This window comes from Cupressus sempervirens, chromosome 2 (assembly GCF_028749045.1).
Source record: "Cupressus sempervirens isolate cs-2001-9-10 chromosome 2, ASM2874904v1, whole genome shotgun sequence".
In the NCBI taxonomy this organism is placed as follows: Eukaryota; Viridiplantae; Streptophyta; class Pinopsida; order Cupressales; family Cupressaceae; genus Cupressus; species Cupressus sempervirens.
The window spans coordinates 297,280,434-297,308,215 of record NC_143119.1 but is presented as its reverse complement, the minus strand read 5'-3'; the positions used below and the strand labels follow the sequence as shown (position 1 = coordinate 297,308,215).

General features: G+C 34.1%; 1 protein-coding gene across 1 annotated transcript in view; it reads right to left on the bottom strand.

The window, feature by feature from the left end:
- Positions 1-27,782, bottom strand: part of ISA1 (isoamylase 1) — a 256,180-nt gene that overhangs the window by 163,707 nt on the left and 64,691 nt on the right. The window contains exon 4 of the mRNA XM_089813482.1: positions 21,511-21,663. Within this exon, the coding sequence (XP_089669608.1) occupies positions 21,511-21,663 (153 nt within the window). The remainder of the gene's footprint in view (positions 1-21,510; positions 21,664-27,782) is intronic.

The window sequence follows — 27,782 nt, the reverse complement described above, 5'->3', positions numbered from 1 at the left end:
GCTCGCCAAGAATCGCGACTAGGGAAAGGTGTGCGATATTGCTTCCCAGCCTGACATGCGTCACAAACTCCAAGGTGTTGAGTCTGAATCTCTGGCAAACCAAGAACAAGCTCATCTTGAGCAAGCTGTGAGAGATAATGCACATTTAAGTGCCCATATCGTTGATGCCAAAGTGTGCTGACAAAAGATCATCGAGCAGCCATAGCTAAGTCCTGAGAATCACCAGAATTAGTAAGTCTGAAATGCCCATGATCCTCAAGATCTACTGCAAAAGTAGACTTAGTCGCCTGATCAGTGATGGTGCACTGATGTGAATTGAAGGTAACTGCCAATTGTGGAGAATGTCGCAGGAACTGACTGACTAAGAGTAGATTGAGTTCCATCCCTGGAACATAGTACACATCAAGGAATATGAGATTCCTCCCCACAGATTGAATCTGAATGTTGCCTTTACCGACAACTGTGTACTCTTCTCCGCCACCAAAAATAACAGAGTCTGAATAAGGCCGGTAGTCAGTAAACCAGTCTCTGCGGTGAGTGAAATGACGAGAGGCACCTGAATCAATGTACTAGGTAGACGACTTAAAATGATCTGTAGGTCTTTTAGCCATAAAGGCGTAAAAAGAAAATTCCGCCTGCTTAGTGTGCTCTGCACTATTTGCTTTGGGTTGCAAACCTGATTGCTTAGACTGGGCAGCTAAGCATTTCCGACATTCAACCTTCATGTGACCATACTTGTGGCAGTAGTTGCATTGAATGTTCTTCTTTCTGGTACCATTGGATTCTGCAGCAGAAGACTTCTGCTGAGATGGTTGCTAAAACTTGCCCTTATCCTTTTGAAAGGATTTCGCAGCAAAGGCTTGCTCAATGGAGGTGGAACTGGAGCTACTACCGAACTGTTGTTTCCACCGATCTTGCTGAAGCATTAGGGTGCAGATATCAGTGAACTTCAGATCAACACCAGTAGATGTGATGTTGAGTCTCGATAAAATGCTCATAGGATTTTGGTAAACTCTGAAAAGTGATTACCACAATATTCTCTTCCTCCATCTTGCGACCGATGGCAAGTAGTTGATCACGAATTTCCTAAATCCTATTCAAGTGTGCGTGGAGCGTAGTGCGCTCATCCATGACAATAGAAAACAAAGTGCTTTTCAGAAAGAAGGCTTTGCTCCTGTCAGAAGTCTCATGAAGGCCCTTCAAATGTGTCCAGATTTCGGCAGTTGTCTTGCCAGATGGAATCTGAGAAAGCTACTCATCAACTACAGATAATTTGAGAAGCATCACTGCCTCTCAATTATTCAAATCCCATGTATCTTGATTAGGACCCGGAGAAGTAGGATGCTTCGTAACACCCAAAACAAGTTGATCAGTGTTCCGATATTCGAAGATTGCAATGATGCGCTACTTCTAGGTTCCATAATTGCGACCCTTGAATTTGGAGTTATGCTCGAGCAGAATATTTGTCAGAGATGCCATGACACGTTTTTCAATGAAAAACTGTGAAAATCTACGAAGGCACGTTATTTGAGGCAAAAATATAGAAGACCCAAAAGAATCAGAGAATGACCCAGAAGAGAGCTCGAAAAACCCAAAAGGAATCTACTGTCGTTTTTTGGATCCGCTGGCTCGAAAATCGAGGCATGAAAAATGAGGCACCCAGAAAAAACGAACCCAGTTGAGCTCTCGAAAAACCCACCAAGAATCTGTAAACAAAAAAAATTTCCTACCCCAAAAATTAGGGTTTTGAGCCAAAAAACCAGTCAACTGATATGAAGGTCAAAGCAACAGAAAAATGGTGTTTGCAGGTCTGAAAATGACGATTTTGATCAAAACAAGGACATTTTTGTTTGAGACAGCATAGGCAAGGAGATTTTAGCAAAAAAAACTGTGATTTCACCCTCTATAATGTTGTTCCGTGACTGCAGAAAAAACAGATGCCAAAACTAAAACCCTAGCTCGCAATTTTCAAATGTGATGAGGATCCGAGTTGCAGAAAAACAACCTCCAGATCTGCGATTTCTAGTAGACCTTTTTTCTAAGAAACCACTAAAAAAAAAAGTGAACAACCGAATTCTTCATAAAAACGAAAAACCCTAGCTTGAGTTTTAGACAGTTTCGAATTTCTCCAGGTAGAAAACCCTAGGCGGGTTTTTGAGAAATTCGACTAAAATTTTTTTTTGAAAAAAATTAAACAAATAATTTCCAGAAGAAATTATTAATTTTTCCAAAAAATTTGAAGTATTAGCTTTGATACCATATTATGGAAGTAATTGGTAAATACTTGCTTGTTATTAACAGAGACCGAGAGGTCAATTTATACAAAAGAATAAAGCGATGTTTCTCTAGGAAACTATCAAAAAGAATAAAAATATTATATTCTAACAGATAAAGCTAAAAAAGCGAAAGCTAACTAAAGTTAATTAGATATTTACAATAGATAATCATTAACTAATAATAGATGACTTATCTATTATTGTAATAATTTCATGGAGATGTCTCAGAAAGTCGAGGTTGATGGAGATCAATATAGGACAGACAGTAGTCGCTCTTGTTGATGTTATAGCGTCAGGAGCTATCTTTCCTTCCTAAATTTGAAATATATTAAAAAAAAAATTTAAAAAATTTAAAGACAACAAAGGGTCTTGCGTTGAAGAGTCAAGACAATGAAGGATCAAGACAACAAAGGGTATTCACTTAGTAATGGTAAGACAATGAATTGTCAAGGCAATTTTATATATTCTTCCAATAGGAATTCATATAGAGATTCAAATTACTTGCTTCATTGTGATGCTTATGTAGGAGAATTCAAGCTACTGGTTCTATAATCTTTGTTGAGTGATAGTATCAAATGGATATTTCATTTATTGTCTGCAGATCATAGTGGTGATGATAATTGCTTCAGTTTTGACCTAGTTTTTTGGGTACTATAAAGCAGTCTTCTGCTCTTTCATTAATATATAAGTTATATTTGTGGCTAGGTTTTTCTCCCTCAAGTTGGAAGGTTTTCACAGGATAATTAGTTGTGCTTTTGTTCATTTATTTTGTATGTTATTTTTCTTTATTTTTGGTATGAATCTCCAACATGGTATCAGAACAAGTATTATGTCCTACAAGCTGTAGAAGAAATCGTTCATACATATGTTGATCCTTGCAATGTTCTCAAGTTCTCTCAAGTAAATTTTCTTGTTGAATTGTGTTTTGTTTGAATATTATTTTCATTGATTCATCGTGTTGATGACATCGAATATTCTTGACCATATCACATAGCATTTATCTTAACTGTCTCTACTGAAGATGTTGGTATTGGCCTGCAATGCAATCAAGCTTTAAGTGAGATTTTCGTCCATGTACGCATCTTCTTTAGTTTACCTTCATTTTCTTCAATGGCCTTCATATTCCTCCTCCAACTCAGGCATCAGTTGTTATAACTTCTGTCACTTTCCCTCATACTCAATGTTATGTCGTGGATGGTGACACAAGTTTAAAGTTCAAGTGCATCACAGTTTCTATGGTTTATGTAGCATCTTTATATGCGATTGCTGCTGGTTTCTTGTATTGGAACAAGCATGGGATGACTCAACCTCATGACTCCTTATGGTTGATGTGTCTCCCGATTATGTCTCATGTGAATACAACTTTCATCTTTACTGTTGTTGGTTCATGTAGTGAAGTGCCGTCTCTTTTCCTTCCATGAAGGAGTCTATTCAAACTTGGTCGGCCTTTGTTAGCAATGGTCGGTTGACTCTTGTTGTGTAATTTTCAGAATGTACAGCAAAAAGGATGTGCATGTCTTGTTTCAGAAACATTGAATGGGATTTTTGTTTTTCTACTGTAGAACTATGTGTTTTGATTATTATTGACCGATTGTTACATGATTGATTTAGGAGTGTTAGATATTATCATTCTCAAAAGTATCTGTAAGATACTTTGTAAGATTGAATATTTTGCATTTGGGTTGCAAGTTTGATCAAACTGAGTATTAGACTTATTAATTGATTATTAAGTGTCAACAATCATAAGCTTGAGATAATTGTATTTGTTTTAGCCAGTGTTACGGGACTCCGAGAGTCCGAGCAGGACTCTATGAGTCCAAGGCACAGTTAGCCTTTCCAAGGCAAATGGCCTCTAGACTCAGAGTCGGCCGAATCTAAGCAAAGTCCACGTGGACTCGAGGAGTCTCAAGCTCAGGACTCTCGCTGGCGACTGAGGCCAAAAAGTGAAAAAGAAAACATTAAAACGAAAAGTTAAATTGCATTTTTTTAGTTTGTATAACATCTATTTGACCTAAAAAGGTCATTCCACCATTTGCTAATGCTTGTGATAGAGAGGAAAGAGTTAGAGAAGAGTATTGGGGTTTTGAGAGAGAAATTAGCGAACTTGTTGGCTCTCCCATATCGATTATTGATGGTTTGTGCAACTTTGTAGCTTGCACTTAAGCATTAAGAAGAGCTTAAGGAAGCATTTGGAGGAGGCTTCTACAAACTTACTTGCATTTCTATTGTTTGTGCAAATTTGAAGAGGTAAGCAACAAGTCGCATTTCTTTGTGTTGTTTTGTAAATTGTTTTACATTCATATTTTTTACTTTCCATTTTGTTTACACTTGTTTTAGTCTCTACTTCTAGTATCTACTATTTAGATTTATTCTAATTTATCTTGATGACAAACTTGATAAGGAAGAAGGCCCTAAAGTTTAAAAATCTGATTTAATGCTAACTTTTTTCTATTTATAATATATTCATATTGCAGCAGCAAACAAATTGACATCATGCCTCAAGGTGAGCCTTGTGGAAGTGGAACTAGGGTTGCATGTATCCCTAATGGAGACCCAGTTGCAATAGCAAGGGATAGGGCTTGGAAACATGTCATCTTGGGCCACAAAAAGGGAATTGTTACATGTTGGCATTACAGTGTAATATATAACAAGGGAGGCATAAATAGATTGAAATATCACCTAGCAAATATACCTAGGCGTGATGCTAAAAAATGCAAAGACATACCCCAAGATGTTATGCGAGACATGCAAGCTCTTCTAGAGGAAAAAATGGAGAAATAAGAATTAAAAAAGAAGGAACAAGAAGAAATGACACAACTAGCCAAACAAGGATCTTCTAGTTTTCACTCTCCATTATCCCCTACTCCACCTGCTGCTGCTACTGCTTCTATGAGTGTGACCATTGGGCCTCGCATTCATCTGCAAAGATCGACACTTGATTCCATCTTTGTTCTATGCACGGCTCTAGGTGCACAACCATTGCTTGAGAGCATGAGTTGGAACAAGGAGAAGCATGATAATGCAAAATTGGCACTTGGAGACTTCACCTACAACAACATTTCATTCATTGCAGCAAGGTACTTATTTATTTAAATTTAAATTTATGTCTTACTTCTCTTGCTTTCAAGTTTCACGAGACAATAATATGCGATGTCATTGATAGACATTGGCACAATCTACTTCACAGGCCTATACATGTAGCAACCTACTTCCTTAATCCAGCATACCAATTCAGCCCACATTTCAAGGCTGATGATGAGGTGTGGAGCGGCCTCCATCATATTTTAGAGAAAATGTCACTTGATTTGAGAGTTGGAACAATTATAGTCCATGAGATTGAGTTGTTTAAGAAAGCTCAAGGAGACTTATTTGTAGGGGAGTTTGTGCAAGAAAAATAGGACAGAATTGATGCCTGGTAAAAATCTATGATTCTACATCCTAATTTCTAATTCTATTACCATTTTAATTTCATACAGTCAAAGTTATTGAATTGATCTAAAATTTTCTTTTTTTAGATGCATAGTGGGAGATGTTTGGCACTAAGGTGCCAAATTTACAGAGAATTGCGATTTGCATCTAGAGCCAGCCCTCTAGTGCATCAGGATGCAAACGTAATTGGAGTCTATTCGAGCATATACATTCGAAGAAGCGCAATAGGTTGGCAGTGCAAAAATTGAACGATCTTGTCTTTGTTCATGTTAATAATTGGTAGCTTTAGTTGGATAAACTATACTGCAAAAAAAAAAAAAAAAATATATATATATATATATATATATATATATATATATATATATATATATATATATATATATATATATATATATATTAATATATTTAATATATGAGATATTTATTTGTCATTATATTAATTACATTCTAATGAATAAGCATGTCCCGTGAATAGACATCTGTATCCATACTTCATCCTATATTAGAGAGATGACTGCCATTTGGAAAGTACATAAAAAATACAATGGCAGTGCTATTCTGTTTGCAGCAAATCCTAGTGAAATCAACATGGTATTAGACCCAACTACAAATGTAACTTAAATGAATTTCTACATAACTACGGGAGTATAATAACACGTTAGGGTGGAAATTGGAATTTTTTGTTTTCAAAGATAGACACTGTTAATGCTGTATTTTCCTTTGGTCTAAATCAAAATTCAATATTTTTATGTTCAAGTTGACACAAATGTTTGTCCAGCTATGTCCAATGTTATTATGTTGCTCACAAGTAGTTCCATGACATTGCGAAATCCATCAAAGCCTTCTTTTGTAGAGAAAAATGAAAGTTGTGCTTCAACATCGCAGATATATCTAAAGAGCAAGATAAGTAGAGCAATCGGTTGGGACTATTAGCGAAGTACATGAATGTATAAGGGGACGAAGGCTCACGTTAGTTATTTAAAGCATAAATGGTTGAACTATAGTGATTATGCTTGGAGAGAATGGAAGGAAGTGTCTTCACTGTGGAGTTGCACCATGTTCAGATCTATGACATCCTACATAAACTAAGTGAGCTGCCCCGTGTGAGTAGGAGCTCGGGATTTATGGTCTCTATACACACCACTTGCCAAGAGCACTGTTATATGTATGCCGGAAAGGGTGATTGGGAGAGAGCCTCACAAAGAATCTCAGTTGTGGTGGTATGATTGTAGAAATCAAATCTAATCGCGTAAGATGCATTATGTGTACTGATTGAAATCCTTGTGCACTATGCAACAAGGATTTAGTTGCGTTGGAACAAAATAAGCAATGTCATCAAATCAAGATGTCTCTTGTTGGTTCCATAGTGAGATGTAATCTAAGAGGAAACCATCTCCATGGTCGGCTTTGAGACTACAACATAAGCGGAATATACGAAATATAGAGACGATGATGATATAGGGATAAATGTCCTCTGGTGACAATAAAATCTGGAAATGGAAAACGTATTTAAATGTCTTTCACTAATGACAACTCAAGGAAACTGAAATAGTTTTATAACACGCACTTGATGCTTTATCTATCAAGATTAAAAGAAAAAGCCACACAAGGAATTGGGAGCTAGTAATATCATCTATCGCTAAATTTTTATGGCTAAGACGATTTGCAAATTCTGGTGGTTTTGGGTTCATTGAATAATTAAAGAAGTGATTATATAAATAATAATAATATGCTTATAATTCCAAACCATTCCAAATAGTTTGAAACTCAACGACTGAAACTTTCATAGCAAGATGTACTTTCATAGCAAGATGTCATTGTTGATTAATTATACATTGTTGATTGTGTAATATGTTGGTGGGACATGATTCTTGCCTGATATGTTTCACCTTGGGATTCTCTAATCCCTCAATAACGAGAATTGAGGACCCACCACGAACCAATAATTGTGGATGAAGTTAAAATCAAAGTACTTGTATGCCTGCGATATATTGTGGGGGAAAAGGTTGGAGATAAAATAAGAAACAGAGACCATATATCCAGTCAGCGAATGGTCTACCCAAAGCGCTAAATATTCATGAAGGATGAAAATTGATTCATGCGTTATATTTCCTATATGGGCTCACCTTATGAAAGGAAATATTTAAAACACAAGGACGAAAGCATATGGAATTCAGATTCAGAGGGAGTATGGCATCTTCAAAGAGGTCAAAAGGTTGATGAACTCAAGCTTCAAAGGGAGCAAATGGGTTCAGTCAACTTGTGACAATCTCGATCATAGTGATTGAGAAGGAGTTTCATTGTTGAAGGTGAAACACTTATGAGGTAAACTTGATTTAATTGATTATTATCCTAATGAAATCATTTAATGTCTTATGGACCCTGTGTATATCATGAGGAAGTGACGACTTCCAAATGGTTATTACTTGTATTTGTTGATGTTATTGGAAGATGACAATCTTCAATAACTTAATCTTCTATCATGATAGACATCTTGTGATGGCTGAAACAAATCATTACAAATGATTTCTAGCATGGTGGATTCAATTCCTTAATCAAACCATGACATTCTAGATTGTGATAGACATCGTGTGATGGTTGAAACCAATCACAATAGATTATGAATGTTCCTATGGTAAGTGCACATTACCTTTGAACAATTTTGAGTTATGGTGAATATCATGAGACTTGATATTCTTGGTCAGACCATATCTCTAATATCATATTGAGATGATATCTAAAACTGGGTATCATGTGCTAGGTGGTTCCTTCATATCACGAGTTAGGTGATATGTAAAACTAGGTATCACGTGTTAGGTGGTTCCTCATATCAAGTGTCAGATGATATGTAAAACTAGGTATCACAAGTTAGGTGATTCCTCGTATCACATGTTAGGTAATATGTAAAACTAGGTATTATATGTTAGATGATACTTCATATCATGTGTTATGCGATCACAAGATATGTAATATGATTATATCATTTATCTTCCCTAGCTAAGAGGGAGTGTTGATGTTTGTAGCATCGATCAGATGTCAAATGAGTTGACATTCAAATGTCAAATGAGTTGACATTCAAATGTCAAATGAGTTGATATTCAAGAAATCAGATGTCAAATGAGTTGACATTCAGATGTCAAATGAGTTCGCATTCAAATATCAAATGAGTTGATATTCAAGAAACTAGAAAGTCAAATGAGTTGACTTTCAAATGTCAAATGAGTTGACATATGTCAAATTAGTTGGCATTCAATAAACTGGGAAGTCAAATGAGTTTACATTCTAGACACCATTATTTACGTTGAGGCAATATGTTATTCATATTGTGTATGAATCTTGTTTATCCTCTCTAGCTAAGACGGAGTGTTAATAATTGGTAGCTTTAGTTGGATAAACTATAGTCCAAATGAGATCTAATATATATATTGATATATTAAATATATGAGATATTTATTTGTCATTATATTAATTACATTCTAATGAATAGACATGTCCAATGAAGAGACGTGTCTATCCATACTTCATCCTATATTAGAGAGATGGCTGTAATTTGAAAAGTACCTACCAAATGCAATGGCAATGCTATTACATTTGCAGCAAATCCTAATGAAATCAACAGTTCACTACAACCTTCGCCTTCACCATAGACAAATCTTGGGCACCGATTGTATTAGAGAATGTTGATCCACATGCAGAGTGGTACACAGAGATTGCTGATCTTATCTTCAATGATGAAGACGTGGAGTGGGTTGATCAAGTGGATCAAGAGGCTGAGGTAGTAGCAACGGCAGTCAAGTAGGCTAGAGCAAGGGGAGACAGAGTGCATGACCCTGAGGCTAGGAGTGATGGATCCGAGTCTGATGATGAGGATTATGTGGGTGAGGTTGAGGATGAGGATGATGTTCATCCCCAAACAGAAGGAGAGAGGATGGCTCTACAATCTTCCATGACTTATCTTAGGCGTACTTGTAGGAGGACATAGGCTACTATGAGCCTTAGTCTTCTACACTCTAGTTGTTATTTTGATATATGTTTTGAACTTTTGATACCATGGATTTCGTAATCCATGAATATTGTAGACATTTGACACTGCAGTGACACTATGGTTATTACTTTAAGTTTATATTGTAATTTGTGTTATTCAGTTTTTTTTCCTTCAAAAATTCACTTTTATACTTATGTGATCTATGCAAAATTGTGTATGTGTCTTAAGTAACTTCTATTTATCTCAATTATTGTGTATTTGATGTTAATTGACTTAACGATGCATGAAAAAATCTTAAAATCCTTAAAAATCTTTGAATTTCATGAGTTTTTAATTTTCCAAGTCCGATTTTGACTACTTTCTGAGTTAGAGGCAAGTCAAAGTCCCGTAACACTGGTCTTTGGCATACAATAAAGGATCTATATTTTTGTGGGCTAGGTTTCTCACCCTCAAGTGGAGGGTTTTCCAGGGATAGTTTTGTGTCCTTTGTTATTGTGTTTATCTATGGATTGTATTATAACATTTTGGTTCATAAAACTTAACATTAAGAATGTTAGTGGTGCGAGCATTTGATAATTTTACACATCAATATGATGGGAAATAAAAAGGTTAATCCCACTCCTACAAAAAACTTCAGTACGACTCATTTTTTTGTGCAGAGAATCAATACTTATTATGTTGACAGATGATGTTTTATTGTGATCTGCCTGAATATATGGAAGTTGTGCAAGGAAATATAAACGCGTCAGTCAAATGTTAAAGAGTAAATAGAAAATACACTGCCAGATTAAATTGAACATACATGCCATTAGAATCAATAATTTGTTAAATATTATTGTTGGTGTTGAAGTTGTAGCTTCAGTTGGATAAATTCGATCTGAGATTCATTGTTATTATTGGTAAATAATCATTTTCTATATATATGTATTCATGTAATAATAATAGTATATAATATATATATATATATATATAATACATATATATAAATCAGTGTTACAGGACTTGGACTCGCCTCTGACTCGGAAAGTCAAAATCCGACTCAGACTCGGACTCGACGACCGGACTCAGCCAGGACTCGGCAAGGACTCAGAAAATCATACAAGTATAATAACAAACTTTTGAAGGAAAAAATTGAATAACATAATATAAAGTTGAAGATTTAAGATTTAAGATTCAATCCTTAATAGATTCTTGACATGCCACATCATTTTCAGAATTCATATACATTGTAAAAAACATCTTCCGGAAATCTCTATCTTTTAAAAAAAAAAAAAATTTAAAATTTAAATTTTTTTTTTTAAATTTAAAAAATCAGAGTCCTGGGCTCTGGACTCGCCCAAGACTCGGCAGAGTCCTTGGACTCGGCGAGTCCACGTGGACTCTGCCAGGACTCGGCCGAGTTCGAGTCCAGAGGCAGATTGCCTCGGAAACATGGACTCTGCCTCGGACTCGCAGAGTCTTGGCATGACTCGACGAGTCCTGTAACATTGATATATATATATATATATATATATATATATATATATATATATATATATATATATTCCTATACATATGCATATGTATATACATATATACGTATATATAGATATATATTATACTAATTATTATGAAATATATATATATATATATAAATTAATAATGATGATTAAACCTTGGGAGACATGTCTCTTCATGAAACATGTCTCCTCCTCTCATATTTATATGAGATCCAAATCTGCATTTGGAATATATCAATTACAATGGTCATATTATTACATTTGCAGAAAAGATCCATGTTAATCATCATGGTATCAAAGACTGGTCACAAATGTAAAAAATTATAAGTTAACCAATTTTTTTAAATATATGCTCAAAATTTCAAATATTTGAAGTTAAGCGTGGATTGCCCACAAAATTGATGAGACTCGAAGAAATCAAACCTTAGAGAAATGCTTAAATCGTAGGAAATCTGCGATATTGTAATCTATGGGTTGTGTCTTATACTAATTACTCAAGAATGAAAGTCGATTCATTGAGTATTCATCTTGGCACATTGATAAAATGGTTATTAAATATAGTAAGACTACAATGGATAGTGATCGAATTCATATTGGATATCTCTCTATCTCTTTTATTTTTGATCAAGAAGAGCTTGAAGTGGGTGACTTCATACCACATGAAATTAAAACTGCAGTGGATAGCACTCGAATTCATATTGCCATATTTTCCAGAAGCTATGTTGAATTGCCTTGATTTAGTAGAGTTGTTGCATATGTTAAAGACTCAAGCTGCAATTATTCCTATTTTCTATTATGTCCAGCCTGCTGAACTCAAATGTAGGGATTATATACTGACGCCTTTTCTAGGTATAAAACTAAAGGTGAATACAAGCCAAAAACACTTGAGAACTGGAGACAAGCACTCCATGATGCTTCCTTTCATAGAGGCTACGAATACAAGATGTAGAAATCCTTTTTAGAAATATAAATAAATTGTGAATCGCATATACAACAGGAGATGAAGAATGTCAAGGTGCCCTTGGATGTAGCTCCATATTCAGCTAGACTAGATGATGCCATAAAAGCCTTTGAAGATACAGTAGTCGATCTGCTCTAGCCCATGAAAAGGCACATATGAGTTGTCATAGTCAATCAAATATCGGAGGGAGGTGATGACAAGTCTCCAGGTCAAATGCACCACATACAAAGATGCAACGAAAATGAGTCAATAATAATACAAAAATTAGACAAGACAAATTTAGTTTGTCATATTCAAAGATGAAGGAAACACAATAAGAAAAGAAAAAATTTATTAAAAAAAGGATACAGTATGGTTTGGACTCTTCACGGGATGGTATCTATTAATTTATTTGTATTGAAAATCTCTCACGACGCACATAAAGACAAATACCATGATGTGAATTGTCCTTAATATTCCATGAAACTTCACATTCGGAGTTCATAAGGCAGAGACTTAAAATTTCAAAAACATTGAAGGTTGTGTTTTCTCCAATGACATCCATCAAATCTCTAAAAATATATATTTGTATTTGACTTGGACATAATATCGTTGAAGAATGTATTAATAGCGGAGAGATACAAAGATCATATTATTAACTTTGTTCTTCGTCAATATAAGAAATTCTTTACAGCTGCGATGTTGAAAGATGAGTGAGTCACACACTTGTTACAGACTAGGATTCAATGGAAAGAGGCAAAGGGTCATCCAAACAATCTATAGTTGTACCAAAGTTGTGAAGTCTCCATCAGAGACAAATTTGGAGTAATATGTTTATTTACAATTCTAACACTTTTTATTCATTGCGAGGATATTATATTAGCTTATCTGAAAATGGCGCAAAGTATTTTAAGTCATGGAATAAGGAGTAAAAACATAATGAGACGAATCATTCCTATATTCTAGTAAGGGAAGGAATTATCATTAAGGATAAGTGAAAAGGTATTAAGAAGTGATTAATAAGTTGCATCAAATAAAAGAAGATATTAATAAAGCAAGACATGCGTATTTCCATCAAAGAGAAAGGGAAGTAATATGTAGCGCTTTGGATTGTAAAGGAGTATGAAAAGCAACGTGGACCCATCATATTGAAAGGTATTACTCATCCCAAGTTAACTCCAGTGGAAGGGACATTACTTATTCCTATTGGTAGAGGTCGTTGAAGAAATATTTTTACATGCAATGTATATTTTCCTATGGACTTCGTTGTTGCAAGACATTGAAAAATGAAAGATATTCCATATGTTTTTGTTTGAAGGACAAGTAGAATTTTTTCCATGGAAGAAGCATTTGCATTTATTCTCCATTGAATAATGCATGAATATATTCACAAAATCATTGGTTGATAATTAAATTATGTACGTTGATGAAGCAATAATACAAATTGATATGCAAACCACATTAGTATTTAGAGAATTCATGAGGACATTCATATCTTAGATTGTTTTCAAAGACATGAAACAAGTTGGCGAATATGGAAGGAAGACACATCGACATTAACCTTGTATATAAAAGGAAAAGAAACAAGTGAGATGTCAAGGCATGAGAAAGAGGTTGAAATATGTGGCCAAAATTTATTATTATAAATAAAATAAAGAGAAGAAGATCGCATATATTGTTAGGGTCATGCTTCAGTCCCTGCTTCATGCTGCAACTTGAGCTTAGAACTTCGCCCTCCTATGCCTACAAGGCCCTAAACGCAACATCTTTAAATTTTCTAGACTGCAAGTTCAACTTGGAGGGGGGAATAAAATGGAATGAATGAGAATCTTACATTATGGGGGGGAATAATAACAAATGGTCCATTCTCATTTGAACCATCTTTAGAAAGGAGATGTTCCATTCTTAAATGTCTATGGGCCCTCATGTGCATATAAGTATTCTTATCTTTTACATTTATCTACTCATTGAAGTCTATCTCTTATTTGTAATTCTACACATACTATAAGGTTATTTGTCTTGATCTTTTCCTTTATGTTTGAGGATGTTCTTACAGGAAAAGAAAGCTGGTACTTTACACATGCTACTAGATATTGTGCAAACTCAATCTAATAATAGTAGCTCCAAAGACCCTTATGATCAAGATGGATAAAATGAGGCTCTTGAAGCAAACATCCTTGATGATTGAGGTTATGAGATTCTTCCATATTAAGAGGGAGTATGACACTTCTTCAATGAGAATCTTACATTATGGGGGGGAATAATAAGAAATGTTCCATTCTCATTTGAACCATCTTTAGAAAGGAGATGTTCCATTCTTAAATGTCTATGGACCCTCATGTGCATATAAGTATTCTTATCTTTTACATTTATCTACTCATTGAAGTCTATCTCTTATTTGTAATTCTACACATACTATAAGGTTATTTCTCTTGATCTTTTCCTTCATGTTTGAGGATGTTCTTACAGGAAAAGAAAGTTGGTACTTTACACATGCTACTAGATATTGTGCAAACTCAATCTAATAATAGTAGCTCCAAAGACCCTTATGATCAAGATGGATAAAATGAGGCTCTTGAAGCAAACATCTTTGATGATTGAGGTTATGAGATTCTTCCACATTAAGAGGGAGTATGACACTTCTTCAAAGGCAGTGCAAGAGCTTAGAAGATTGATACTCAGAGAGAGTCTAGAAATACGTGTATGACTACATTATTTTGATGGGCCTACTCTTGAGTGAATCATGAGAAAGTACTGACTTATCGCTAGAAAATCAAAAGATTGATATCAGATTAAGAATGAGTTTGACAGGCATCCTTGGGTGAAGAGAGCTTCTGAGAAAGTAACTAGAGGACCTGACATCCCAGGATCGATGTTCAAAGGGAGAATTTTGAGGTACAATCCTTTGTAAATGATATCTTCTCTTTGAGGAGAAGTTCTAAGTAAAATTTATTGTAATGTATTCTTCTCTATGAGATAGAATTGAGGTGAATGCTTTTGTACCACCCTTTGACTTGGTTCATGGTGGTTACGATTTCACATATGATATGTAATGAAAGGTGATGATCTTTCATTGACATATACAAAAAGAAGGTAACCATTGTAAGGTGATGATCTTATAAATGGTAGACCTGTCATGACAGACTTCATTAAGTTGTTTTCCTAGAGTGTTGGAAGTCATGATAATGAACGTATCAACCAGAAGGTAGCTATTGTAAGGTGGCGACTTTATCAATGGTTGACCTATCTCCTAACACCAAAATGTGTTGGAGCAAGTGTTATCATGGTTCTTCGGGCTAGATTTTTCCAGACACATGATAACCAACTTATCATGGTTCTTCGAGACGGATTTTGCCAAACACCTTGATAATCAACTCATCATGGTTCTTCGGGCCAAATTTTGCTGGACACCATGAAAATCAACTTGTTATGGTTCTTCAGGCCAGATCTTGTTGGACACCATAACTTAAATCTAACATAGACACACTTTAAGGTGGTATTCAAATCTTGTATTATAATTGCTGAAATTCTCTCCTTGCTAAAGAGGGAGTGTTGAGAAATTTAGCCTCATAGTGAATTGAAGTAAATTTCATATGTAATATATGTTAATATGTGTGTGTGTGTGTGTTGATGGATTTATGTTGATATCCTTATATATGTCATTCCAGGAATATCATACCGAGTCGATATCTCTTCATATACTTGAGACCACAAGGTATTCTACAAATCCTCCCTAGCTAAGAGGGAGTGTTAAAGTTGTAGCTTCAGTTGGATGAATTCAATTCGAGATTCATTGTTGTTATTGGTAAATCATCATTTTCTATATATACATATTCATGTAATAATAATATATAGTATATTATATATATATATATACACACACACAAGCACACACATATATATTATACATATACATATATTATTATATATACATATGAATATACATATATACATATATATTATATACTAATTATTATTATGAAATATATATATATATATATAATGAGATTAAACCTTGGAGACATGTCTCTTCATGAAACATGTCTCCTCTCATATTTATATGAGATCCAAATCTGCATTTGGAATATATCAATTACAATGGTCATATTATTACATTTGCAAAAAATATCCATGTTAATCAACACTCGGGACATTGTAAAATAAGGTGGTCTTATATTTTGGCACATGATTTTCATATTCTAGGGGTTGAAATCATAATTCAAAGGCATGAGGCAGGGACATATGGAGTTTGGTTCTTTACTGTTATGCGAGGTAACATTGAGGCCTATAGAATTGAAATATTTGTCTTAGAGAGTTCTTGATTGAACGACATTTCATCTTCAAAGTTATGGGAACCAAATTGAAGAAGATGGTATTGGTGGATATGTTCTCCAGTTTTGAGCTGTTGTGTTTTGATAATTGTCGTTGTGCGTTACAAATTAGAAGCTTAATTGGAGGATGAAATTGCTTGGTTTCTGGGAACTGTATATGTTGGGCATTTTATATCACTTGTTGAATGGGACATCTTATTGTCAAAACCTGTGGATGTTGGTAATGTCGTGTTATTTGTGAGACCTATTGGCGTTCTTCAAATATGCAGGCAGGAGTATTGATAATGTTAGTGGGGGATTTATTTGCAGTAGCAAGACATTGAATTGAATGTAATTGGAAACCGTTTGCAGAAGACTTTATTGAGGGAGCACCATACCTGTACGGGGAAGGTGTCTGGAAAACCATTCAAGGAATCTTTTTGTTCATGATTGAAGGTGCCACTCCATCCTTCCTTTCCAATTTCAAAGCTTCAATACTCATTGCTTTAAGAATCAGTGTTCGGAGTTGATATACACAGCTAACAACAAACCAGCCATTCATATTGCTGGAATGGGAGTTTGGTACAATTGAGAGTAGTTCATTTATACTTAATAATCTGCAGTAGATATTTGTACCTATCTAGCATCAGCAATAAAAATTGCAATCAGGGGAGAGTTACAGGAACCTTGTGATTTCGAAGCAGCTGCCTGTACTTGGCCCAAGGTTATTGATAGGTTGAGTCTCTTATAGGTTATCTGAATCTTATAATTTTCATGTGACTTGTGGATCACTATTTCTTGATTTGGTCTTCTTGGCTAGAAGTAATGCTTCACCAGCATAAAGGTAATGCACTAGTTTTTCTGCATTACGGAACAGACCTTTCCAAAGAGAAAATTATGGCCAAGTACCTGAGAAACATTGTCAAGGCATTCTCCACATATGCCTTCTATGAGCTATGTATAATGGATGGGAAAGAGAAAGTTGTATGCCTGAACAAGATGTGGTTTCTTAGACAAAGATGATCATGGGGCAAGCACAGGAAAAGCGGAGTGCAGAGCCTCTGGAGCTTGATAAAGGAGAGATAGCAGTATCAGGCGTACAGCTAGATGCGGAAACATGATTCAGTGTTCTTCCTGCATGTGTAACTTTGGCTATAGAAGATTCACCATTATTTTTTCCTAGGTTGCAAAATAGAAATATTCAACACATGTGGGAAATTAAAGGCAAAGCCCACAATGTCCTTCAATTCACCAAAACACTCGTACTGTGTTCTCTCTCAGAATTCACACGGTGCCAGACTTGTACAAGAGAAATTGTTTCAGTAGGATGTATGTCTCAATGGATGTTTATTCTTGTTGCTTTTGCTATATGCGATTCTAAAGTCAGACAAATTTGCAGATAAGTCCTATTATCAAGTCTACTATTGTGACTGATTGGAGAGTTATATTTTGATTCAGGATATTTTATTTTATTATATGTGGATAGATCTGTGACAAGATCATGTAATTTTATTGAGAGAAGTATTAAAGATTACAGTTGTCGTAGGTCAATAATTATGATTGTGACGTAATGAGACGATCTGTAATTGTCGTTATTCATATTATTTGATTTTTAGCTCAAATATTCTAATGGAAGCTGTCTTCTATTATAAGGTTTGATGTTTTAAATTTATCACCCAGACTTTCTAAATGTTAGCTGTTAATAATGATACCTTTGGTCAGATAAACATGAATGATAATTATCAATAGAATGATCTATGATTCTCTGCCTTTATGTATATCAATATCTGTTGAGTATATTGATATACATACATACATAATTAAATATTAAACCAGAAATCATTATATTGATTATTTGTGAAGTAAATTATCATTCGTGATAATCTCATTATTGTTACTGTTTATTCCAAGTACTAATCTGTAGTTATCGATCTGCATTTACTCAATCTTGAAGATCATTATCTTTTCCATTTAGATAAGTATCGATTTAATTGATATTGACATGAATCACTACCATCGATAATGTATATATTGCAGGGATTACAGATCAGGTTCATATCTGACTAAGGTTACTAATCACCGATAACAATCAATTATTACTATTAGTTTGAATAAGAGATACCGATTGTGAAACGGTATATAGACACGATGGTGGAGAGACATGTCTCCACATATGTGGAGACATATAACCATCATCGGGTCTCTCCAAATTAATATATATATTCAAATCTGATCGATGAAGTGAGATGTATCGAAATCATTAGTGTAAATCATTTGGAGATCAATCTCTCTTTTCTATATTCAGAAATCTGAGACAAATTCAGAAATAAATAAAGTATTATCAACATCAGAATCATCTACATTTCTTGGGACATAGCATTGTCTCATTATCCTGATAGCAATCTGCAAAGAAATATTAGTAAGAGCATTATTCTAGAGAAAATAAAATTGAAAATAACTATATTCCTAATCAAAAATAAATCTAATCTACTTTAACATTAGCAATTGAACATTATTTACAGATAAAGACACTACAGTGATATAATTCAAGACTTACTGAACTGGCATTATTAAGGAAACCTTGGCAGAATTAAGAAAGCCATCACATTGGGCATTTGTGTTGTATTTACTATTGTATCAGTTACTGAAAATGGAAACCAAATCTCATCAACAAATGCACTAAATATTCATCTTGCATGAGGTCTGGGCAAGAATTTACGAACAGTGGGCTGGCATCTGGATGTGACCGCAATCCGTGGGTTCTTTCTTTACATTGGGCAAAGCATGTCTAATATATTGCCTGCTTTGGGTGTGCAAATACTCTGCTGTGACTCTTCCTTCATATCAGGTTTGAGATTTATTGACATTAGAATCTATTCATAACCATCTGATACAAGCATGGTCAAAGGAAGAGATTTAAACCAGAGGCAATCAAGGTGACCTATCAAAGGGTTAATGCACTAGAAAATATGATGAAGTCGAACCTGGAGAATACTATTAATGATATAGTGGGAGAACTTCATGAGCTGAAGAGAGGGGATTTCTTTAAGATCAAGAAGATTTAAAGGGAGCTTGAGTGGCAGATAGACAATGCCAAGTCCTTTGCAGAGGATCAGCAAGCTCAAGTAATGTGGCTTCAAAATCTCCTTGTTTAGTCAAATATTAGAGCCAATTGTAATTTCTCTGTCATTCCAGTGTGACAATGTTGCCCTTGTTGAGAGGGAGTCTCAACTATGTGTTCTTTAATGCATATTTCTCTGAGATGGAGATGTATCAGGTAAAATCCATTAAGATATATTGCTCTTTAATGCAGTTTTCTCTAAGATGAAGAAATATGGGGCAAAAGCCCTTGAGAGATGTTGCTGCTCTTTCCACACATGGGAGTAGCCATGGTGGACATCAAGTTGAGTGATTTTGTAATGGGCACTTGTGTATATGCTTCTTTCCACACATTGGAGTAATCATGGTGGACGTCATATTGAGCGACTCTATCACATTATCACATTGAGAGATTCCATGATAAAACTATTTTCAACAAATGAGTGAACCATTATGGGTATCATGTTGAGTGACCGACTTCATGACATTATCATGTTGAAAGAGTCTCTGATAAATTATTTTCCACAAATGGGTGTTACCATTGTGGGTGCCAGTGAGAAACTCCATGACAGGGAGATCTGGAAAGATACCTTCCTAGCTAAGAGGGAGTGTTAATGTTATTGCATCAGGAGCTATCTTTCCTTCCTAAATTTGAAATATATAAATTATCTATGTTTTATTAAAGACATCAAAGGATCCTCACTTTGAAGGGACAAGACATTGAAGAGTCAAGACAATGAAGGGTCTTCACTTTGTAAAGGCAAGGCAATTTTATATATTCTTCTAGGATGAATTCGTATAGAAATACACAGATTGAGACTCCTTGTTTCATTGTGATCTATATGTAGGAGAATTCAAGTTGTTGGTTCTATATTCTTTACTGGGTGATTGTATCAAATATATATTTTATTTACTGTCTACAAATCATAAGGGTGATGATCATTGCTTCAGTTTTGACCTAGCCTTTGGGCCCTGGGCATTGTAAAAGAAATTTCTGCTCTATCATTAATATACAAGTGATATATATTTGTGACTAGGTTTTTCTCCCTCGAGTTGGAGGGTTTTCCCAGGATAATTTGCTGTATTTTGTTCATTTATTTTGTTTTCTGTCTATCGTAATTTCTGCTTTAAATCTCCAACAATTTTAAGTTTCCAGAAGGTAGAATGGTAAATAATGACAATGTTTAAGAATATAATTTCGAATCAAACAGCTATAACAGTGCTGGTATGTTCATAATTAAAAACAGCAGTGATTTCATTATTTGCATGAATAACAATGATATGAAAGCAAATAAATAGAGATGAACTACTCAAAATAAGTCAAGTGAGACAAATCAGCAGTGAAGAGGTGCCACGTAATGAGGAAAGTGATTCATGACAGCAATAGCATTATCCAATACAAGTTAGACAAATGATGAAATTTATATGCAATGCAGAGACTCATTATAATAAAGGTGTGGTTTAATTATTGTTTATGAGAAAAAAAAAAATATGTGCTAACCATTTCTATAATCAAAGAGGTGTGATGCTTTTGAGGAAAGCACAACTCTTGAGAGAGCATTGTGTCCCTCTAAGAAAGTCACATTCTTTGAGTGAAATATGAAGATATACAAGGAGAGAAGAATGAGAGATGAATATGCGTATGTTTTGCTATGTAAAGACAATCAAGAAGATATATACACACCGGATTCAGATAGGGCAACATAGTTTTAAAAAAAATTCAGAGTTGAGGAGAAGAAAATGTGAGGAAGTAACAACAGTTAAATGAAGATTGCGATTTAAAATCAAGTATTCATAGAGCTACCAAAGAAAATTATAGCAGATTATTTTTGAGGTTGGTGCCTCTAGTATATTTGTATGCTCTTCACATATAAAACTACAAAAAGGAGCCAAAACTATTTCTATGGATTTATTATAAAGAAAACATCAAAAAAGAACATGATTCCTAATTATAATCAGAAGGAGAGTAGACCTTTAAGTGTTCCAGTTTTTCAACTAGACCAAGGTATGTCCCTGGATGATTAACATTGCTTGATCCATGTTTGGTAAAACCACGAACATGCATTTCATAAATAAAGAGGTCTTTTTGTGGAAGTTTCAGGGGCAAGTCCCCTTGCCAATCAAACTGAAATCACAACCAAATCATAAGAATCAATCATATTTCTTTTGAACAAAAAATTAAAATGTTAACTAGTTGCATTAAAAAAAATATATGAAACTCTAACTCATCCATTTAACTTCACGAGGGAAAAATGAAATAGAAAATTAAGTATAACTACTTCAACTACAGAATATTTGGTTGTATAGTGTCATAAATAAATATAAGTAGACACTTGGATCCCTTTGAACTTGCTAACCATTATAGGCATCCACCGTCCTAAACTCATTTTGCACACATATGAAAAATGTAGTTAGCTAGGGGTAATAGATAATTTCTATTTAGTGCATATAATTCTTCTATTGCAATGAAAATGAGAATGGCATGTGCTTTAGCCGCTATCAGGGAATTTATGCAAGTTCTCATCCTAATTGTTGTGGGCTTGATTATTAAAACTAGTATCAACAGTTTCCAGAATCTACCCTAGTCTCAAGCTATTTGTATAATATTCAATTCTCATGTTAGCAGAAAATAGGAAATAGGTACCAAAAGATCCCTTCAAAAATATCTATTATTTAGTACAGAAATCAATAAATGACTTTAATGTACAAAATACAAAATATGACAAATCAACGGATGCCAAAATGTCATCACCAAACAGTTTAAATGATATACAAATCAAGATTTAAAAGATAACTATACCTATGACAAAATGAATAGAGATGTTTCTCATAATAGATGTCTTCTATAACTTCCCCACACGGATATTATTTCATGGGAAATGGGAAAATAAACACTACAAAGGAGCTATTCAATTTTTTGTAGCACAATTTGTAAGTATTCAAGAGCAATATCCCATAAATAATAAAAAGGACATATTCACAACTTGCAAAATAGAATACAACCACAAATTAATTAATTGAGGGAATTGCCCAAAGATTCCAATACCACTATAATTAATAAGAGACCAGAATTTAAATTATATGACAAACAAATAGGCATGGCCTCTATTAAATACTTCCAAGACTTCCCAATATTTACCTAGACTTAGCAAGTCACAAGGCAGGCAACCCTAAATGAGTTGGGGAGACTCGGCGGCCCAATACCTACCATACTTGCTAGAATAAAAGAATGTTTATGGAAAGACTCGGCAAAAGGTGGTTAAAGAGAAAGTCATGACAAAAAACCAATTGACAACAACAAATTTGTCTTCTACACCCTAAAAGCAACTTCATTTCATTTTCAAGCCAAAAGATAAGGAAATAAGAGAGTTTTGAGCCAAAATTGGATTGCATTGAAGGGAAACCAACAAGAAGATCGAACAAAAATCAATGGTTGAATTATATTCAGGCAGGTATGTAGCTACGTTTCTTGCATCTAAAGAAGTCTAAACAAGATGGGGGAAAGCTCACCAATGATTTCAAGCAAGATTTAAGAGGGTTTGTATTTTAAAGCTTTTTCAAACAAAAATTTGATCTCTTTTACATTTTTCCCCTTTTTGTATTTTGTTGGGGGTTTGTATTTTAAAGCTTTTTCAAACAAAAATTTGATCTCTCTTTTACATTTTTTTCCTTTTTGTATTTTGTTTTAGTAGGACCAAAGAACATATCCTAGGTTTCTTTTTGTTGAACAAACCCTAGGTGCTTTCGTACAATGAGATTTTCTTTTATAGTTGCAATCTCTAGACTTTCCATATTAGTTTTATTATAAACCATTAATGTCAATTTTTTTCTATTTATACGTTACTGCAGCATTCTTTAATGTTAAAAATAGGATCATTTTATCTTAGTTGTAACTTGAAATAGCACTTATGTATTTTCTGTGTGGTTCAAACAAACTAACGAGAATCGAAATCGGATCAGAATCAGCAAGGCCAAATCGAATCACAAATCAGCCATAAATCAGAATCGAATCGGCTATGAATCGATGTATTTAACAAACCTTGAAATTTAGAGATTTTAACAATTTAAAACTTATTTCATGCACCCTCTATCAAATATTACTTAAACACACTATAACATCATCAAATAGAATCTAACACACATATACAAGGAACATAAATGATAAATCCATCACATATGTAAAGTACAAAGTTTAGCTTAAGTAAATAGAAATCAAAGGATCATAATGAGTCACGACATAGATATATAGAATTCTAAATGTTGTCAAATCATAAATGTATGTAAGATAAAGATCCATAAAACCAATGACATCAAATCATAAACGTCTATAAGATGAAGATATATGAAACATATGTCTATCTATAAACAAAATGAAAAGACAAGTCTATCTGCTCTAGATCTAGCTCAAGTCTATCTCTCACTTTTCCTCTCTTTTTGTCATACTCAACAAATAGAAGGCCTTGTAGCGTTATAAGAAAAAGAAATGTGAAAAAAATCATTAAAAATGTTATTTTTACTGTTTTTAAGTTACCCAATTTGGCTGCCTGATTTTTCCAGTCGATTCATGGCAATTCATGCCAAGAAATTGTTGATTTGATTCACTAATTCACAAAAAATTGCCTAGCTTGAATCGAACCACCGAATCGCGTGAATCGCCACAATTCTCGTTACTATGGTTTCAAGTTACCTTCTCAATGCATATGTATAAGATATTAAGAGGCATGTCTACATAGAGACATGTCTCTTTAATTCTTATAAGTTATCAATAACATTTTGCCTATTATCATGATTATATGATAATAAATTTTATATATATATATATATATAATGACTGAAGTATATATCTCATATATACATAGAATATATATATATATATATATATATCTTCGCTGAGCTTTATCCAAATGAAACTACAATAACATTAACAGTCCCTCTTAGTTAAGAAGGATAAACACATAAGTAAACATTACACCATTGGTAATATTTAGAAATCATACATCAAGGAAATCTTTGATCAAAAGATTTCCATTAAATAATATCATATGGGTAATTGGCCTTTCAGAATATCAACACATGAGATTCACCAAATACTCTTTTGACATCATATTAGATAAGACGAGTATTGGCCTATCAAAACATCAATCAAATGATATTCACCAAGTACTCTAAGTAATGGCCTATCATAATAGAAAATCATATTCACCAAGTACTCAATGCAATAATGTCCTATCAGAATATCAAGGCAAGATATTCACCAATAACCTATCATATATCTATACAAACAACTTATAGACAGTCAATTAAATGGCATCTAACACTTAGTTGTTGATTTACAAGATAAAGCCTTTCATGATTTCTTTCAACACTAATGCAAAATGTATATCATGATTTAAGTTATTGTAAGATCGTCACCTTCCAATAAATTCTGCAAGTACAAGTGATAATCATTTGGAAGTCGTCACTTCCACATGATGTACACAGGGGGCAAGCCATACATACATGACATTAGAAGATCACATGAAGTCACCACAGATACTATTATGCGGTGTTGTCATGGAATCTACCATGAAACATATCAAAGAATAAGGTTTCTCATCTTTAAAATATCTCTCATAGACAAGAATGTATTACAAGCGATTCCACTTGGAAAATCTTCTTCATGAAGAAACACTAACCTTTTGACCTCCTTGTCAAGGTTACTAATAAAGTGCTACCTCTAAGTTTGATATCAACTTTTCTGACCTCTTAGTACAAGGTTCTCTCCGTTGAAGTGTCAGACTCACTTTGAATCTGTTATCATCCTTCTAACCTCTTGGAAACAAGTTGTGCCATGCTCCCCTAGTTCAATAGGTATCCTAATAGCATAAGACCTTATAGCCTACATACATGAAACTTTATCACATGAATCATGGTCCTTTAAATTCTTTAGTTTTCGATCACTAGAGAATCCATTTCGACATGGTCTACTCCCTCTAAATAAATATGACCAAGATCATCAAAAGTTTGACTGAAGTATATCATCTATTTGCTCCCTCTCTTTGTCCAAGATTGCCTCTAATGAACTGTCAAGGTCCCTCTTGATAAAGAAGGATACTCATAATCTTAATCATCAAAGAGATTTTCTTAAAGAGCCTCACTTTCTCTTGCATGATATTCAAATGACTAATGAATCCCAGATCAAAACATCTTTGGAGCCACTGTTATAAGATTGAGTCTTGCACAATATTTGGTATCATGCCTAATGTACCAACCTTCTTTTCCTTGAAGAAGGTACAAGAATTGAACATCTGCTTCAAGATGGTTCAAGTGGGAATGAAACATTGTTTATTGTATTTCCCCCCACAATGTATAATTCCCACTTTTATATCATTGAACAATTTTTCTTCACATCACATATCCCAGACTCCTTTCTATTCTTCTTTGTCTTCTTTACAAAGAATCAATCTTGGGGATCAATGAAAAAAACAAGAGTATAACAAAGAAAATAACTCTTATATTACATGCATGGATAATGTTAAGAGTTTAACAGCAATATGCAAACAAAATTAGTATCCAGAAGGTAGTAACTAACAATTCTTATCTCAATATGCTTAGCCTATATGAAACAACTGAGAAGAATCTTGGTTGTATGTGACAACCTACGGTTCTATAATATGCATAAGTCATCCCACCACATCAACATATAGTCTTAAGTGTTATAATCATCATTAATCCGCCAATACCGTCTTTATCATAAGTTTATCACATGAGGCAATACTATTTATTTGCCTATCATTTTACTTTGTTTCCTTCTTTTGGGAAACTAACAATATTATGTACATTCTTCTCAAGCATTGATGTAATTATCCTATCAACTTTGGCTCTATTAAAATATAGATCATTGTCTTCTAAACACGTTGGATTAGCACGCGATATTCATGGGAAGATCAAGGATTATGTTGAGAATTTTAGAATGTGCAAAATAATTTCATATTTTTGCTAGGGAAATTTGGACAGAAGAAACACGTGTGCCACATTCTTTTGCTATCTCTGACCAATAATAAGTCGTCACATATAACATTTGAGCCACGACCACCTGTCAGGTTGTTATAATCCAGCAGGTTCTAAAAATACTATGCAGGCACTTTGGGCATTATAGAATAAGAGTCGATGTGCCAAGAAGTTTTTGAAACTCGTACCAGATTGAAGCATATCTTATAAACCTCCTTTCAATGTTACCGCACAACATTCAACACAACAATTCATTGGGTTAGATTATCTATGAATTAACGTTCTGGTACCGTGGATAGATGTTTTCCAAGAACAATACCAAAAAACATTTGTGACTTTCACAATGAATCGTGTCAACTCAAAATAACTGTTTTACCAAAGGTAGATTATCATGTTAGATTATGTGCTATCATTAATTTGTCTTTATAAAATGGTTACTGTCGTCTAAAGCTTTTCCTGCGTTAAACCAACATCGTTCACACTTAGGTCACTGCGAGGAATTTTCCTAGTATTTATTTGCAGCTGTTGGATATGGTTGATGCACCCATATTTGGCAATATGGATTCAATCACTGACTTCCGTCTGTGCTTTTCCAGTATTTTTTATGATCTTCGGACTTTCTTAATGCCTTATTGTATTCCTTTTGCGTCCACTAAGACACAACATCACTCAACCCATTAAACTTCTAAAAAAAATCTGAGTGCGATCCCTTAAGCCCAGTTAAGAATATCTGATGCATTCATTCTCAGGACAGTATTATTGGTCAGATTGTAGTATTTTAATAAATTCTTCCACAAATAATATTCTTTATCTCTCCATTAATTTAGGCGATGGAATTATATGTGGGATTTTGCAGTATATGTTTTGGTAAATACTAAATTATATATCTGTGTCTAGTGTCCAGAGATTAAGCCACCCAAGAAATATGTCTATAGTACACAGACTTTGATAATTCCAAGTGCAGATGAAATATTCAGGTGCGCCTTCTACAAATAAATGTACTAAATCTTCACACTGAATCTCTCTCTATTGTTTTGCCCAGTATCTTCAACCCAATTATATAATATATAAAATAAATAAATAAGGCAGCCCCCACATATAACGTCAGTAATGATCTTTGGAGATAACATAATCATAAAGCTTCCCATAAATACAAAGGCATTACATCTTCAAAGTATCCTTAAAGTAATTTCGCAACTTTAATATTCACCAAACCGCATCCAACCATATATCATAAAGTTACCTTTATTTACG